The 16227-nt window shown below is 44.7% G+C and overlaps 1 protein-coding gene across 1 annotated transcript in view; it reads right to left on the bottom strand.

Moving 5' to 3' along the window:
* Nucleotides 1-2157: 2157 nt before the first annotated feature.
* sorbs2a (sorbin and SH3 domain containing 2a) overlaps nt 2158-16227 on the bottom strand; it is a 46275-nt gene continuing 32205 nt past the window's right edge. Inside the window, exons 15-29 of the mRNA XM_085783247.1 lie at nt 15841-15897; nt 15026-15075; nt 13954-14129; nt 11710-13554; nt 10563-10642; nt 10134-10231; nt 9619-9733; nt 9393-9521; nt 9004-9198; nt 7590-8654; nt 6143-6706; nt 5080-5160; nt 4767-4804; nt 4485-4591; nt 2158-3980 (exon numbers count right to left, since the gene is read on the bottom strand). Of these exons, the coding sequence (XP_085639373.1) occupies nt 3919-3980; nt 4485-4591; nt 4767-4804; nt 5080-5160; nt 6143-6706; nt 7590-8654; nt 9004-9198; nt 9393-9521; nt 9619-9733; nt 10134-10231; nt 10563-10642; nt 11710-13554; nt 13954-14129; nt 15026-15075; nt 15841-15897 (4662 nt within the window). The 3' untranslated portion in view covers nt 2158-3918. The remainder of the gene's footprint in view (nt 3981-4484; nt 4592-4766; nt 4805-5079; nt 5161-6142; nt 6707-7589; nt 8655-9003; nt 9199-9392; nt 9522-9618; nt 9734-10133; nt 10232-10562; nt 10643-11709; nt 13555-13953; nt 14130-15025; nt 15076-15840; nt 15898-16227) is intronic.

Below are 16227 nucleotides of genomic sequence, written 5' to 3'. Positions count from 1 at the left end.
TGGTCTGGAGGCTCCGCTCCGCTCCGAGGCCTTGGAGGTCCCACTAGCACATTCCAGCCACTATTGATCTGGATGGGAACCAGGACTCCCCACTTCTGAGTTTGTTAACAATACAGTTTCATTTCGAGTCCGACCTTTCAACACATCACATGTCGTTCTCTTTGTTTATGCCACAAACTGGATCTGCCACACATTGTTCTTCATCCTCAACAAGCCTACACAAGAAAAGCTCTTTGTTTATATTATTAGTGTTTTCTTCCAACCCTTTCTCCTTTCTGCTTCTACTTTTCCTTCATGTCTGCAGAATATCCCAAAATTATGAAAAACACCCAGTGGATTTTATAGTTCTACCATACATCACTGTCAAAAAACACTGTGAGTAAGGCATGTTAATCTCAGTGAGCAGTGACAAGCTCTGGCTCTGAGTACGGCAAGATTTCAACAGGCAAAAAAAACAAAGTGCCAGATTAAAGAGTTTAAATCAAAACTGCACCACAAGATCCATCATCTGCATACAGCTAAAAAAAATCCTATTCTGTGCAATTTAATTGCTTCAACATTTACCAGCATCATGGTTTTGTTTCAGTGGTCACCATGGCAATGTAAGGCATTGATAAATCAGGGAAGTTGACGATGATATGCTCATACGCCAAAATGTCTCTCTCAGAGTAGAAACACAAAACAGTATGATTGAATTAACTTCACATTTGTTCTATTTCTCCTGAATAAAAAGCACACATGCAGTGTTGTAGCTGATTAACCCTCTAAAGAGACATTTTGTTATACTGTAAGGTCATTTAAGATCACAAATTTTACATGACACAGACTAATTTATATTTCAGTGGAATCATAATTCAATTATTAATCATTCATATATCATAATTATATTATATAATACCTATTAATAGTTATATCTGATATACAGACTTTTAAGGCTAAGTCAGTGATTGATGAGCGGCAGTTTATCCTGTAACCATGCCCACCAGTGATGTCACAGATTACAGAGTCGACTCTGGAAGATGAGAAGTAATAAGTGTGGTGATATTTTATAAACATACCCACAGCTCACAAAAGTGTTAACATACTTTTTACCACTGTTTGTGTGACTTTTGCCAAAAAACTATACAGAGCACAATGACTCGGAAAAAATGTTTAGAAATGAGAAAAGAAGTGATGGATCTGTGACCTATTGTCAAGGATATACAACACATATAAGGTTATTTCAGACTGATAATACTTTGAAAGTTAGAAAGAGATATATTATAATAACATAAATTGCTGCTCTTTTCTGGGATTTGTTGACAGTAAGGAAACTTTATACTGTTTAAAACCAGCTTTGTTCTTTTTATCCACTGGAGGTCAGCAAAAGCAAGATTTCCAGCTTCCAGCCTTTAATTGATACGATCCCCTCACCAACTTTGTGTGAGTGTGTGAAAAAAAGTGGTAGGATATAGAGGTCAAAAACACTTCAGGGTACCTTTAAATGTCACGTGACTTCCTTTTCAGTCATCAGCAAACAGTTTTCTTATCTTTTCAGCTGAAAGGAGAAAAGAAAATGGAAATATTTCATCTACCAGCTGGATTTTATTAGCAATACAGCCCCATAAAATCATCCAACAAATGCTAAGATATTGTAGAAATACTTAGGTCCAAGAGTGTGCATTGAATTTTATATTAACATGAATAACATATAAGATTTACATTTTTTCAATTGCATGTATAAACATATCAGGAGCCAATTTAATGTCTTTGTTCCAAATCTGTTCCTATTGTATCAAAGGCTTAGAGTTTTTGCACACTGCCATACACCTTCCTGATGTTTTCTAGACTACATAATGCATAAATGATTTTTTTTTTTTGCATCACAGAAGAGGAGTTTACATACAGTATACATGGCTATAAAATAAGTGAGTTGGATGTAAGGCAGCAATCACCAACTCTACTCAATCTACCTACAGTAACTTCAGTTTAAATACGTCACTGACTCCTAAAACAACAAATAACTGGAGAGAGAGAGAGAGAAAACAAAGACCTGTGTGCCTGGCTACGATAACAGCTGTCCAGAAAAAAAAGAAAAAAAGAAAAAAAAAAGTGTGAGTGGAGATTAGCACCACTGATGATGAGTAACGTGAAGAAAGAAGGAGAGGAAACCAAATGTGATGGTGGGTGAGAAAAAGCCGACTTTATAAAGCAAGTGGATGTTGGCCATTTTACAGCTCTCATACAAAAGGCTTACAAAAACACCACAGACACACACACACGCGCATACACAAAGTGTTCTCACACCATCTGAAATAGTGGATAATGGGCGGGGGGGTGGGGGTGACATGGAGGACAATGAATGATAAAACAAAATATACTTTTAAGGTGCTTTAACATTTGATTTGCTGTCACTGTTCATCTTCTGTGAGAGAAACAAACAAACAAAAACAACAAAGATCATATTCACTGAGCATGACACGCTATGATGGAAATTGCCGATAATTTCAAATAGTATTTAGACACATGAACAGTGACACACTACCTATTCACTCTGACAACAGGGTTAAAAGAAGCCAACAAAGTCAAGTGGAGAAACTGCAGTTACACGACTGAAGTCTTTTGATCGAATCCCGTCTCATATTGTGTCCGACTTAAATTAAATCAACATAAAACAACATGACACCTGGTATATTAATTCAATGCAGCCCATCCATTACTCAGTCTCGGCACTTTCTCCGTACAATGACAATAAAATAACAATCCATTCAAATGTGAGTTTGCCGCTGTTAGAACATGTTAAAAAGCAAGTTGTTGTTCCATCCTTCCTCAAATAATCTTATCACATGGTCTGCCCCGACGTTTGTCCTCTAATAAATATAATACCTAAAAAAGGTCGATAACCTTTTTGCATATACTTCCCACGCATGATCAATATCCCCCAAGAGCCCCGAAGTCATAGCAACCACTAGTGTACAAAATCTGAAGTGAAATCTGAAATAAAACAAACACAAATTTGTGTTAAAATCTTTTGTTAAAGTGCATCAATCCTAGTGTGAAGAATGAAGAAGAACACGTTGAAAATATTTGTGTTTTCTAATCTTATACTTTAAATCTAATGTTATCGGGTTCAGACAGCGAGTAGAACAGCGTCAATACTATTATTTCCACTTTTTCCTTTGCAATGTTTGAGATAACAGCTTAATAATGAAGTCATAATATCCCTAAATTCTTACCGACCGATCAATACATTGGGTAACACACATAACATTGATACATGCACAGTCTGTTCCACATGTAACTATGGGAAGAAACTCCTTTAACCTGACATACGACACAGTTCATACAACAGGCCTGATGACACAATACTGTTTGTGCAACTCTCTCTGCACCGAATGTCTTTGCGAATATTTGTAATTGAACACTGAAATGAAATGTAACAAGTGTTTGTTTTTTTTTGTTGTTTTTTTGTTTTTAAAGTTGGAGATACTGATGGAAAATACAAGAAAGAGGTGACGGTGGTGATCTTACTGCCCTTAATCAGCTGAAACAGAGAAAAAGCATCGCTGCCTTGCACTGTTCACTATCAACGAGTGTTTGCAAAGTTCCTTTATCATTCCATCACTGTCAAAAGTTAAAGGTCACTGAAGTTTGGGTTCTCCATGATAGAAAAATAAGGATAAAAAGATAAAGTTTAAAAAAACAACATTATTTTATAGAAGTCTTCCATTAAAGATGGCTAGTTAGAGCTAAATGTTCTGTCTGTGTGGAGCCCACGAGCCGCACGCAACACGCAAAGTGGACCGCTGTTTTAGGGGGGGGTGGTTGTGGTGGTGGCTGTGGCGGTGGTGGTGGTGTCCTGCAGGTGCTGTGCTGAAGGGCGATGGATGTGTCATGGAAAGGGGCGGGACCATGGGGGGGCGGAGTCTGGAATCATCATTATAGCTGCTTCACGTAGTTTCCTGGGAAGGTTCCAAACAACTTGCTCCTTCGCGAGGTCCCTGCAGGAACAAAAGAGAGAAATAAAGGGAGGCTGAAACGCTCGGCTGAAAACCTGGCAGTCGCTCGAGCTCACTGCAGTGTGGGAATCAGCCAACCCTGGAGGTCAAAGTCAAGCTGAGACACTTGGAAATGTTATTTAAAGGCGAACGTCTTTCTGTAGAAGAATGCAAAGGTTAGGATGGACAAGAGTCTCAGGGTCATCAAACTGAAACGGTTCAGCTGTGAGAGATCATGCTGTCATCGTCAGTCAGTCATGTCAACACATACAGGATGTGGTGGTGCCACACTGCCATCTAGTGGTCTCTGTAGAAACCTGCACAATACTTCTGCACCAGAGCCAACTACACCTGCAGACATTCTCCATTAGAAAACCCTACAATTAAAAACCAGCTTGTGTAAAAGTACATTAGTCATCAACCACTTTAAAGTGTCAAAAAAACCCTTTCATAAATACTTTTGGTTGACAAAAACAACCCACACAATATGTTCGAGTGTTTTCTTACCAACAAACCAGCCATCGTCACACTTCTCCATCACGTCAACAACGTCTCCCTCCCTCAGCTCCAGCTCGTCCTCGTTGCGAGGCATGTAGTTGTACAAGGCCTGGTATCTGTGTGAAGGAAAAACAAACAGATTGTGAACTGACATCCAGGACTCTTTATTACAAATGTTTTGCTTCTCTATATTCTTTGGCAACATAAATACTGATTTAAATCCACTCAGTGCTTACACACTTCACATTACCCCTGAGGAAAATCATGGTATTAATGATAGATATCACTTACGGGTCTCCTCCACCGTGGAGGGCATCCTGTACTAATCGCTGAGTCAGAGAGAGAGAGAAACACAAACAGACTGTAAATCAGCATGTGGTATTTGTGGGTCTTTAGTTTAGAGTTTAAGGATTATGAACAGAAACACAGATGATCTCAGTCAGAGACTCTACGATTTCTCCTTTTCAGCTGTGGAAACTTACACTGTCTTTAACATGCATGTTACAGAGTATGAGCTGATCATGGTTATCTCTAAAGACTTCCTCCCTGCACAGAGACATGAATTACTGCAAGAGCATGGTTGAATGAAGACATGCCCCCCTACCCTTCGACCTCTAACGGATGACAGATAGGACCTCCGGGACAAGATGGGGCTACGAGGAGGTTTACCACCAACAACTGGATCCTGCTTAACAGGCAGAAAGACCAGAAGCAACACACCTATAATCTTCAACAGCGACCAGGTCAGCGACTTTTAACTATGAGCCGAGCACAAGCACTGCGGGCTGATGACATGCCGTAAAAACATCATCCATCAACACACGGATGCCAATGAAAATCCTCCTGGACACACACAACAGTACAACCAACGCCAACAACACACATTAAAGGGATAGATCAACATTTTGGCAAATTCACCTATTGCCATAATCCCTACAGTCAAAGCAGTAGGTTCATTACCTTGAATTATCGGTGTATGTTGTTCTGAGATCCATGGGGCAGAGGTCCCCTGTCCCTTATCAAACTCATCAAATACATAATCCAACAACTCCAAAACACTACGACAAGTTGTTACCTGCACATTCACCACGCTATGAAATAATCATGTAACATTACGACGGACGAAACAAATACTCAGAACTACTTGTTTTAAAATCACTCCGCCCAGCAGTCATGTCTGGAAAGTAGTTCCGGCTACGCATTCGCCTCTAAAACAACTCTGTCTCGTAATGTTACATGATTATTTCATAGCGTGGTGAATGTGCAGGTCACAACTTCTCCACCAGAGCGTTTTGGAGTTGTTGGATCGTGTATTTGATGAGTTTGATGAGGGAAACCAGTTCACCTCCATTGTATCTCTGCCCCACGGATCTCAAAACAACATGCACCGCCAAAATGTTGAACTATCCCTTTAACTCTAGTATATTCCCTGCTGGCCATATATCATCACAGAGCAGTTCATGTTAGTGTCTTGGTTAGGGTTGCAACTAATCATTATTTCAATACCAATACACTCGTAAATATATTCTTGATTAATAATTAAGTCAATAAAAGTATCAGAAAAAGCCGATCACAGCTTCTCAGACAACGAAGAGCGTTATCAGGTTTTTGTCACCACAAACACGACCAACATCAATGCCAATGTCATCTCCACATTGCAGCTTTACCTTCACCTTGGAGGATCTATGTCCTGCATGGGGTACAGTGGGGGGAGTTGGGGGAGAGCGAGTACTAGTGATGGGGTGAGGAGGGGAGGGGGGTTCAGGGGGAGACTGAGTGGGGAAGGAAGTGGGCGACTCCGAGTTTGGGCAGGACGAGAACGGACGAGAGGGTGCGCCCGACGGCTGGGAGACTGAACGCTGTGGGAGGACGTTTGGGGGGGAGGGCTGAGAGGAGAGGAGGGGAGGAGGTGGTGAGGCAGGTGGAGGAGGGGGGGAGGCCGGATGTAGGGGCGACGTCGAGAGGAGGGGAAGGGACGGGGGCCGAGGGGAGCAAGGGGGAGATGGAGGGGCGGTGTGCTGATAGTGCTGTTGAGGGCGTGAGGAAGAAGATGAAGGTGGAAGAGGAGGAGGAGGAGGAGGAGGTGGAGGGGGAGGAGGAGGAGGAACAGAGGAGGGGGAGGACAGAGAAGAAGCAGGGGGAGGTGGTGTGGAGGTCAGAGGAGGTGGGAGGGAGGGTGAGGAGAGGCCGGGGTGAGAAAGCCACGTCAGGGCGGAGGGAGAGACGTCGGCCTACGGAGGCAATGACACACACGTCAACACTGAAGCTGAAACACTTGAGATTTGATTCAATCCTGATGCTGAAGCCCAGAGGAGACGTGGAGGAAAAGATTTTAGATGCAGCATCGAAAAATACTCTCCTGAGGAATCCTGGGAAATATGTCGAATTTGTCCCATTTTTAGCGTCCCAGTTTTCCATGTAGTACGTGTCCCAACCATTAGTCTATTAGGTCTCCCCTGGTTGTAATAAATCAAGTAACTAGAGTTGTCATTAATCCCATGAACCCAATTAGGAACCCATTAGTAAATAAGCCATTTAACTACATTAAGAACCTTAAACATGTTTCTGTTGACCCACTTCTATGTTACACACTTTGTGTTCAATCTGTATCAAGTCACACTCACTGCTGTGGACAGTAACAACAAACAAAAAGAGAATTAATTTTAACCAGGAAACATAGATTTAAAGGGACAACGAGGAGTTTGTATTTGGTTATAAAAAAGTCTCATATTAATGTGGATGAATCTACGTTACCCACACTTGTTAATGGGTCCATTTTCGATAAATATAACGTTTTGTCTTTATCGTTATTTTGTCATTATTATTTAAAACATTCTTGGCAAATGCTTTCACTTTCGTCCGTCTTGCGCCGGTCCAAGAATTTCACCGTACACGCGGAGGCTCATGGGAAATGTAGTGTGAAAACACTTCGCTTTCCAAAACTCCTTGTTGTCCCTTTAATAAATTAAGTTTCCCTTTTAATAAATCTTGAGTAAATCAATGACGTTTTTGTCTGAACTTTTGTCAGAGAATGTAAAAGTAATGTATTTTTCCTGCTGTCAGAAACATTTTCCTCCATGTCCCTCAGCAGACGCAGCTCACACCATGCTCTACCTGTGGACTGAGTCTGTCAGATAAAACTCTAATGTCCTCCTCTTTCTCCTCTAAATCGTCATCCTCTTCCTCTATGAACAACTCAGTAAATCCTTTCCCTTCGACAGACAGCGGCATTTCAAACTCCACCGCTTCGTCATCGTTCAGAGTCTCTGGCTGCTCTCCCCAGGTGATGGACAGCGGCTCCATCGTCATTGGCTTGTGAAACTGCACCTCTAACCGAACGTCGCCTGCTGGTTGGCCGGCTGGAGTGGGCACTTGGGTTTCCCATTCTGTCTGATTCGGCTCCTCTGCTTTTAGCTTTAAACTGCTCTGGGTTTCGTGGGTTAGCGGAGCTGGTGGGGAATCTATCGGAGACCACCTCGAAAAGTCAACATTTTCCGCACTGGTTGAACCATCCAGGATCATAGTTAACAGATCGTCATAAGGATCTTTTACTTGCAGCTCGATGTCGGGGGGTTTGTGGCTTTTGTTTACCGGTGCAGTCGGCCTGTGCGACTGTGGAGTTTGTGTGGGTGATTTAATTGGCTCTGGTGCTGTGCAGGAAAAAAACTCTGGCTTAGCATTGCGTAGCTTTTGTGGCGTTTCAATGAACTCCCAGCTGCTGTTGTCTCGCAGAGAAGAGTCACATGGTGAAGAGGTGAGTGAAAAATGAGTGGCGGGAGGAGGAGGAGAAGGAACAGGAGAAGGAGGGAAGGAAAGAGGCAGAGCAGGCGGGGCGTGACCTACACCGAGTCTCCCTTCTTTAAGAGGTGGAGTTCTGGAAAATGTCTGGGGAAGCAGAGCCAGGCCTCTTTGTGTCGGTGCGGGTGAGGGTGCAGGTGAGGGCGAGGGCGTCCTACGCTCCTGAGCCCTTTGTAAAAATGTGAGGTCGGGTGGAAGAGGGGGAGGTGTTGGCGGTAAAGGGGTGACGGCGATGGAGTGAGGTGGAGTGGACGCCGATGGGACCATTGTGAGGGACAGCCACTCGTCGGTGACAGCTAGCAGGTCAAGCCTTCTCAACGGGGGGTGAGGGGAGGAGGGAAGGTCACGGGTGGTGGAGGGTGGAGGTAGATGGTAGAAAGGCTCCATGAAGATAAAATGAAGAGGAAGGAACAGAGTGTGATTTATAAAACTGTAACAGAGAGGTAGAGCGTGTGTCTTGTGTGTGTTTGACTATTTAACTGTAACAAACAGTTACACAGGACAGTATTTACTCCATTGTGCAGAATTAGGAATGTACTTACATGAGTGAGTACATGTTATTTAACATTCACTACTTCTAAATATAAAACATATACAATAAAGCGATTCAACAATAGTTTAATAGCTTTCGATTTAAAACAAAATAATTGATTAAAATGTGTCTCTCTGTCTTGTATTGTTTTGTTGTGTTGGATTGTGCTGTGTGTTCGAGTTGTAGTGATTCCCCTACCTTCACAGGTGTGCTGCTTGGGGTCCTTATGCCAGGGTGACCATGTGGATCTATGTGGTGGGCTGAGCTCTTGGACGGAGAGCGCTTGACGATGTCGACGTAGGACACTGGAAAGATGCCCTGTTTGGTTGTGTCTGGGATCTTCCCCTCATACCAGTTCTGATCCACCTGCCTTATCACAATCACTTTCTCACCCTACACACATACGCAGATACACACATCCCCACGCAGATAGACACATCCCCAAGCATATACATTAGACTACTTGCTCATCTACAACCACATAAAACAGCGTATAGAACCTCTAAGTACCTAAATTGTGGACAGACAATCATGTGTAGTGGTAGCGCACAGTATATTAAGTATATTATGTTGCATGCAGCCATTACCTTTCTGAGAGACAGCTCCACATTGGTGTCAGCATTGAAGTTGTATCGTGCCACCCCCTCTCCAATCTCTCTGACGTGTGCTGGCGGAGGAGGACGGATCGGCTGCTGCTTCTCTGTGGACGGCATCTTCTGCTTGTGCATGAAGGTGTAAATGAGTATGTGAGTGAAGGGGGAACGAGACAAACCTGATATATTGTAACACAACTAGGTACAAAGGTACATTTACCTCTACGTACGATATGGGGAATATCCCCACCCGTCCACGGTGCTCTCCTTCGTACCAATTGTTGTCTATCTGCCTGATGATGTTGACCGCATCACCCTTTTTAAATGTCAGCTCCCTGTGACACAGTCATGTCATTAAAGTATCTTTGCATGCATGTCTGTCCCACTGCGCGGGCATGAGGAAGATGTGAGCTGAACGAGCAGAGCTATGTTCATTAAAAAGCATCGCTTCAGAATATCAGCCAAAAAAGCCACAACAAAGTGAGATCCAGCACAAAGAACTCAACTCATGCATATGTTTAAAAAAAATAAATAAATCAGTCAAAGCTTTGGTTTTAAGATAAATGAAGATGAAGCTGTTTTAAAAAAGCAAAAGATAATGTATGCAAGAAACGCTTAACAATCTGAAATAATAACATTGAAAGCAGTGAGTGGAGGCGTGTTGATGTGCTGTTAAGACATTCATGCAGACGAGCTTCATTTTGCTGTGCGTGCGCAGCGGCTTTATCTACTCACTTAGCTGTTTGTGCCTTAAAATCATAAATGGCTCTTGCTGGCTGTTTCTGATGGAGGAGAGAGAACAGAATAAGTTGTGTCATCTGTTTATGGGAGACCTAGGAGATGAGAGTGAGAGAGAGAAAGCCGGCAGCCATTACCAGCTATAACACAACATAACAGACAAGCTTTTTAATGTTTGTGATAAAATGTGATTGTGCTGTGGGACTGTGAAGCTAAAGATAAAAGAAACTATTGTACTGTTGAGCTTCAATTATTCATTACACCTCATTCAAGTTCGAGTGGAAGCTAATAAAACGTTATTTATGATTGTCATAGAAAGAAATCATGAACTAGAAACACATACTGAACATTTATCCATCTTATGCTAATGTAGTTTGTGATGCAGGCTGGTGCTGAGACTAAAAGCAACCAGCTTCAGTGTTGTACCTCTCTATCGGGAGTAGGCCTTCTACTCTGGGGTGTGTGGCGTCCATCCATGGTGGAATAACTTCTGGAGACATCCTGGTCTGTGATCGGTAGAGACACATGACAAGGGTCACAGGAGTTACCGTAGTAACCACATCCATGCCACGTGTCGTGCATGCTCACGGTACAAAACAAAGGGAAAGTACTACTGGTACAGTGATGATGATGATGCCATTCCAACAGGTAAATGAGGGAATGAAAGCTTGGGTCCAAAAACAAATCAGTGTGTTTTATTTCCATTTCAATAGGGAAAAAACAAAATGACTGGACTTTTCCAACAATACGACACAAAGAGACACATGCAATCCTTCAACAAAGGAGAATACAGCCCCAAGAAACAAATGTAAAATAAAATCATTAACAAACAGAAAAGCAAACGTTTGGCTTGAGGTAAAAGAAAATGATTGTAGGACAAGAGGATGGCTCCAGAAATCAACCTGCTAAATGGACAAATACAACGAGGACAAAAGTCAAACAGAGGAATATTCACATTAATTTACTCCAATAAGTCTAGCATGCCATAAATTCTCAAATATATATATATATACTATATATATATATATATATATTTTTTTTTTACCTAATTTGCAAAGAACAGGCCTCCTGTTTTCTAAGTGTCTAAGTATCATATTTTAGTAGCATGAGAAGGCTCCATTTTTTCTGACTTGCACCTGATTGTTTGTATTTTGTTATTGTTTCGCTCAGCATTTAAGTACTGTCCCTCAAACTTAACATCTTCTGAACAAGCTTCGACTCAGGAGCTTTCCAGAAACTCCCATCCCCTCATTCTCCTCCTGGCAGACCACTGATGGGAAACATGAGCAGGACTAAATGAAAGAATAAAGTTTTATCTGAGAATTTATGGCCACCAGGTCTTACTGAGGGTCATATGAATATATAGAACAGCACAGTGATGGGTGTATTGGCTGAGCAACAAGGGGGAATAAGGCCATGGGTGCAGGCAAAACTGAAAGAGACAGTAAATGTATGTGGATGCATATTTTGGTATAGTATGTTCATATAAAAGGACAGACTGTGTAGGTATGAGTGGCTACACCACAACATGTACATGCACATACTTGAGGTGTGATATGTGTTTTATCTCCACCTGAGTAACAGAGACCATTTCCATTGCCCTGCTCCTCTCCATATTCATTATTGTTTGAGGTGTCCGAGTGGCGTCCGTAACAGGCACTGATTGGTGACTGTAGCCGTGGTGACTGTAACTGTGGTGTGGAGGTTTCCTCTCTGTACGAGGCGTATCCAGTGGGGCTTCCATCTGGGTATAAAGACGCAGAGGAGTGACCCCCGTGCCAACAGCCCCTCCTCCCCCGCAGCGAGGAGCTCCGCTCAGGCACGTTTGGCAGCAGCTCGGCCAGTATTCTCCTCAGGATGCTGTCGTCGGGCGGCCTCGTGACCCTGTGGCCTCTCTCTGCTTGGATGTGCTCATATATGTCTCTCAAGGCTGCGTCTAGTGCTTCGTAAATGGCCTGTTTGGACTTAGGTCTGCTGCCTCGACCTCCACCGCCGCTGATTTTTCTGGAGGTAGGTGGTGAGCCCTTTTTCCTGCGGAAAGGCACTGGGCTGACCAGGAAGGCCAGCTTGGACATCGCTTGCTGGGACTGTGAGCTCTGGATTTGCGAGTTGCTGCCGCTGCGGCTCTGCTGCGACGGTCTCTGGTGCTCCTGCCGCGCTCGCTCCCTCTCGTGGCGGAGCATAGTCGTGAAGCGCGTGTAAGAGGCCGGGCAGCGGCCTTTGCAGGTGCTGATGAGGTGGCGGTGTTGGTAGCCCTGGCTCTGGCCCAGATTCTGATGCCCAGGATGGTGGTGGTGGTGGTGGTGGTGGTGGTGACGGAGGTGGTGGTGGTGGTGGAGGGTGGACGAGCCGTACAGGCTCTCAGAGGAGGTCAGTGAGCAATGGTCAAAGTCGCTCTCACTGCAAAATGAGGAGCCCTCCACCTGGATGAAGTCACTGAGGTCTGAGGCGACAGCGTCTTGTTCGCTGTCGGAGTATTCTGGGTTGGCTAGTTGGCCTTGGCGGATGGGGGGAGCGGGGAAGGGCCGCCCGTGGCCAGGCTCCGGGCCACGTGGCTGGCCCTCAGGGGGGCTACGAGGTCGATGCAAGTGATCCATGGAGTGAGGTACTGCTCCGTTGTTGCCGTTATTGTCTTCCTCAAGTAAAGATTCTATGGAAAAACGCCGTTTTGGAAAACAGGGCGTGCCACCACCACCGCTGCTGGCTCGAGACGACGAGCCACCAGGAGTGGTGGTGCCTGAAGGCATCTCGCTATCGCCCAGGTTGGGCATGGACTTAGACTTCTGAATCAGGCGCTCGTATTCAGAAATGCGGTTTGGCACCATATCGCGCGGCACCTCCATACCCCAAGACGGCGTCCAGGGAGAGAGGCGATGCCGGTGCAGGTGAGGTTGGCGCTCCAGCTCTAGGATGCGTGCGCGGACCGAGCGGATGACCTCAGATGGGATGAGTTGAGCTCGGTCGATCTGGTGCATTTTGCGATAGAGCTGGAGAAAGCCCGGTGAATCGTGCGCCCGCCGCCGGTGGAGTCTCGGCAGCGAGCGAGTGGAAGCGGATCCGGCTGAACCTGAGGGATTCCCATCGCACACCAGCGACCCGGCGCTTTCTGAGCGCGTGGCGTTGCGCCCGCCTGACCCTGAATGCCCGTCGCTGAGCAAGTCATCGCAGCTGCGTGACTTGAGCTTGGCGGGGGAGCGCGGCACCTCGTCTGCCCCGCTCCACCTCGCTGCGTCCTGCCGTTTGGTCGGCCAGCTGTTCTTACAGCAGACGGACTGCTTGGAGGAGGAGCTGCCGTCCTGGCTCTCATCCTCCTCCTCCTGGCAATGGTCGGGGTCAGAGGGGACAGGGGGCAGACAGGGGCGCTGATGAGGACCTGGGGAGGTCAAACTGTTTGAATACATGTTGCATGCGTCCCCACCTTTCAGATGTCCCACAGAGAGCAGCGTGGTGAGAGAGAAGAAGGAGGAAAGCAGGTTAAGAAATAATACCCAGCAAAAAAAAGATGGAGGAGCTGGGGAGAGGGAGACGAAATAGAAGAGAAAATATGATGGAAAAAAGAAGATGTGGTGATTTTTCTTCTGACTTCCGCCAACACCGTTCAAGGAAACTTATGACCACGGCAAAGTGACATTATAGTGTGAAGAAAACACAAGGAATGACAACAAATCTTAAATTTTCTCGCAATGTGGTAAGCAAAGTCCACGTATATGACAGTCTGGGGGGAACAGGGGATGAGAGAAAAATAGACAAAAATAGAGCAAAAAAATATCAAGTGACTAGAAGGCATTTGTGTGTGTGTGTGTGTGTGTGTGTTTACCTTTGGCTCTGGAGGGTGAGGATGGTGAGGAACGAATGACAGGCTTCTTCAGGCTGCTGCTGGGTCTGTAGGCATCCACTGGTTTAGGGGAAATTACAGATCTGCTCTGAGACTGAGCGTTGACTTGGGAACTTGACGGCTCCGACTTCCGTCTCTTCCTGTAGTCGCTGGCAGCGCTGTAACAAAGTCAGAACACCATATATACTATATACAGTATATATAAAGTGTAACCGCATTGTATTTGCATTCTGCTTTGTGTCAGCTGGTTTCAGACCATTATTTGTCTCCCCCTTCCTTCTCCCTGTGCTCACATATATAGTTTAGTTTTACAGTTTTTAAGTATGATTTTAAAAAGAACAGAGTGCCCTAGAGTCTGCGTCATAAGTGACATTCAGGTTTGCTGTCAAAAAATTATGAGCAGGTGAACCGTGAACTACTGCATGTACATCTACTATTTACATCTACTGTTAACGACGGCCAAGACTCTGGTTTTTCTTCAACGTCAAAAAGTCTTGGTATTATGTAAATTTAATGAAATTTTACATCTGAGTTCATCCTGCTGAAATGACACTATTCTTAAAGGGTACAAAGGAGTCGCCGTGACTTTAAGTGAAAAAGTCAGCGCAAACACACTGAATGTCACTTACATGAATTGCATGGCCTATTCATCACATCCCATTTCTGCCCTTTCTGTTCACCGAGGAGAATGCGACTGAATAAGCAGGCCATTGATGAAAGGAGCAGGATGAGAAGAGGAAGAGGGGGGGTTGAGGGAAGGATAGGAGGTGAAGGGCAGAATCAATAGATGTGCTGGGTTAATTTATTCTGGCTTGCAGAGAGGGAGTTGCAAAGTAGCCTGCCTTTAGTGACAAAAGCAAATAAAGACGAACACTAATCCTTGCAAACCATCACTAATAGCAGCCACAGAGGCTATTTGCACCAGAGCCGGGGCAAGAGAGAGCACAGTTGTGATTCAGTGCTGAATCACAACAAGGGCCACTGCTGTGGAGAGAGGATGGGGGAGGGGGTGGATGGAGTTGATGCGGAGGAAAATAAAAGAAACAGAGGTTACCTCGCAGGTCTCTCCGGAGCCTTGTCAGCAGGAGCGATGTGCAGGGATGTCTGAAATAGGGCAGACAACAAAAGAGAAAAGTGAGCTCCGCACGAACAAAGACTTGGGGCAGAGCAGCTCACAATGCACAGCCTGCATGCGGTTGTTGCTGTGCTACACTCAAAACACTCCCCCAGCGTAAGGTGCGATGGATGCTGGTTCCACATGGCACACCTGACTGTGAAGAGGCCTACCGGTGCGATCGCTGAAGATAAATATCTGCTCTCTCTCTTGCTGCTCTGGAGGATGATGGCAAAGGTGATCTAGCAAAGGATGTTATGAGTCGAGCTCAGGGGGCAAAATGTTGCCCTGCAAAACCTGGCATGGATCAGCCGGAATGGGTCTTAGTGGTAAAGGATGCTCAATACCTTTTAAGGCAAAAGGTCTGCCGGAGGAATCATCGAATGCAGTCGCACAGCAATGTTGGGAAGTGAATTATGTTTTGAGCTCAAAATAAAATCTACATATTTTCTTTCTGAACAGTACAACCAGCAGATCTTCATACAAGTCCGAGCCAAAAAAAAAAAAAAATGCATGTATAAAAAACATTTCAAAGCTTTTATGAGAAACATCACACTCATCCTGCAGTGGATGGTGGATGCCACATTGCTGCATTGGCACTACACACACACACACACACACACACACACTACACTCACTTTAAGCATCTTACATTTTACTTAACAGCATAAAGTTTGCTTTCTACGATTGGTTAGAAATTGTGAGATTAAAAAAAAAAAAAAACACCACTGTGACACTCATGAATGTGAGATTACCTCGATGCGCTGGCGAGCGGAGATGTCTGGATTATAATCCAGCCGTTTTTTAGGAGGCTTGAGCCCCAAGCAGCGGTAGTGAGCAGGAAGAGGAGGAGGAGAGGAGGAGGAGGAGGAGTAGGAGGAAGGTGAAGATGAGGTGAAGGAGGAGAAGCAGTGGTGACATCATGGGGGAGAAACCAAAAAAAACAAACAAACAAACAAACAAGAAACATGTGGAGAGAGTGACACCCGTTAGAGAATCTGAGTCACCAGAGATGGACTAGTTCACAAAGTCTGCACATGTGAATGCAGGTACAATGCACACATGTGCACACAATCTACACACTTTTCACTTACAAGCACAAGCACACACCTGCACATCAACACGCTCGTTCGTACGCACAA

The sequence above is a fragment of the Trachurus japonicus genome, chromosome 1 (genome assembly GCF_045865225.1).
Source record: "Trachurus japonicus isolate A0001 chromosome 1, Traja_1.0".
Lineage (NCBI taxonomy): Eukaryota > Metazoa > Chordata > Actinopteri > Carangiformes > Carangidae > Trachurus > Trachurus japonicus.
The sequence above is the reverse complement of the archived record's forward strand: the minus strand, read 5'-3'. Positions and strand labels throughout refer to the sequence as shown.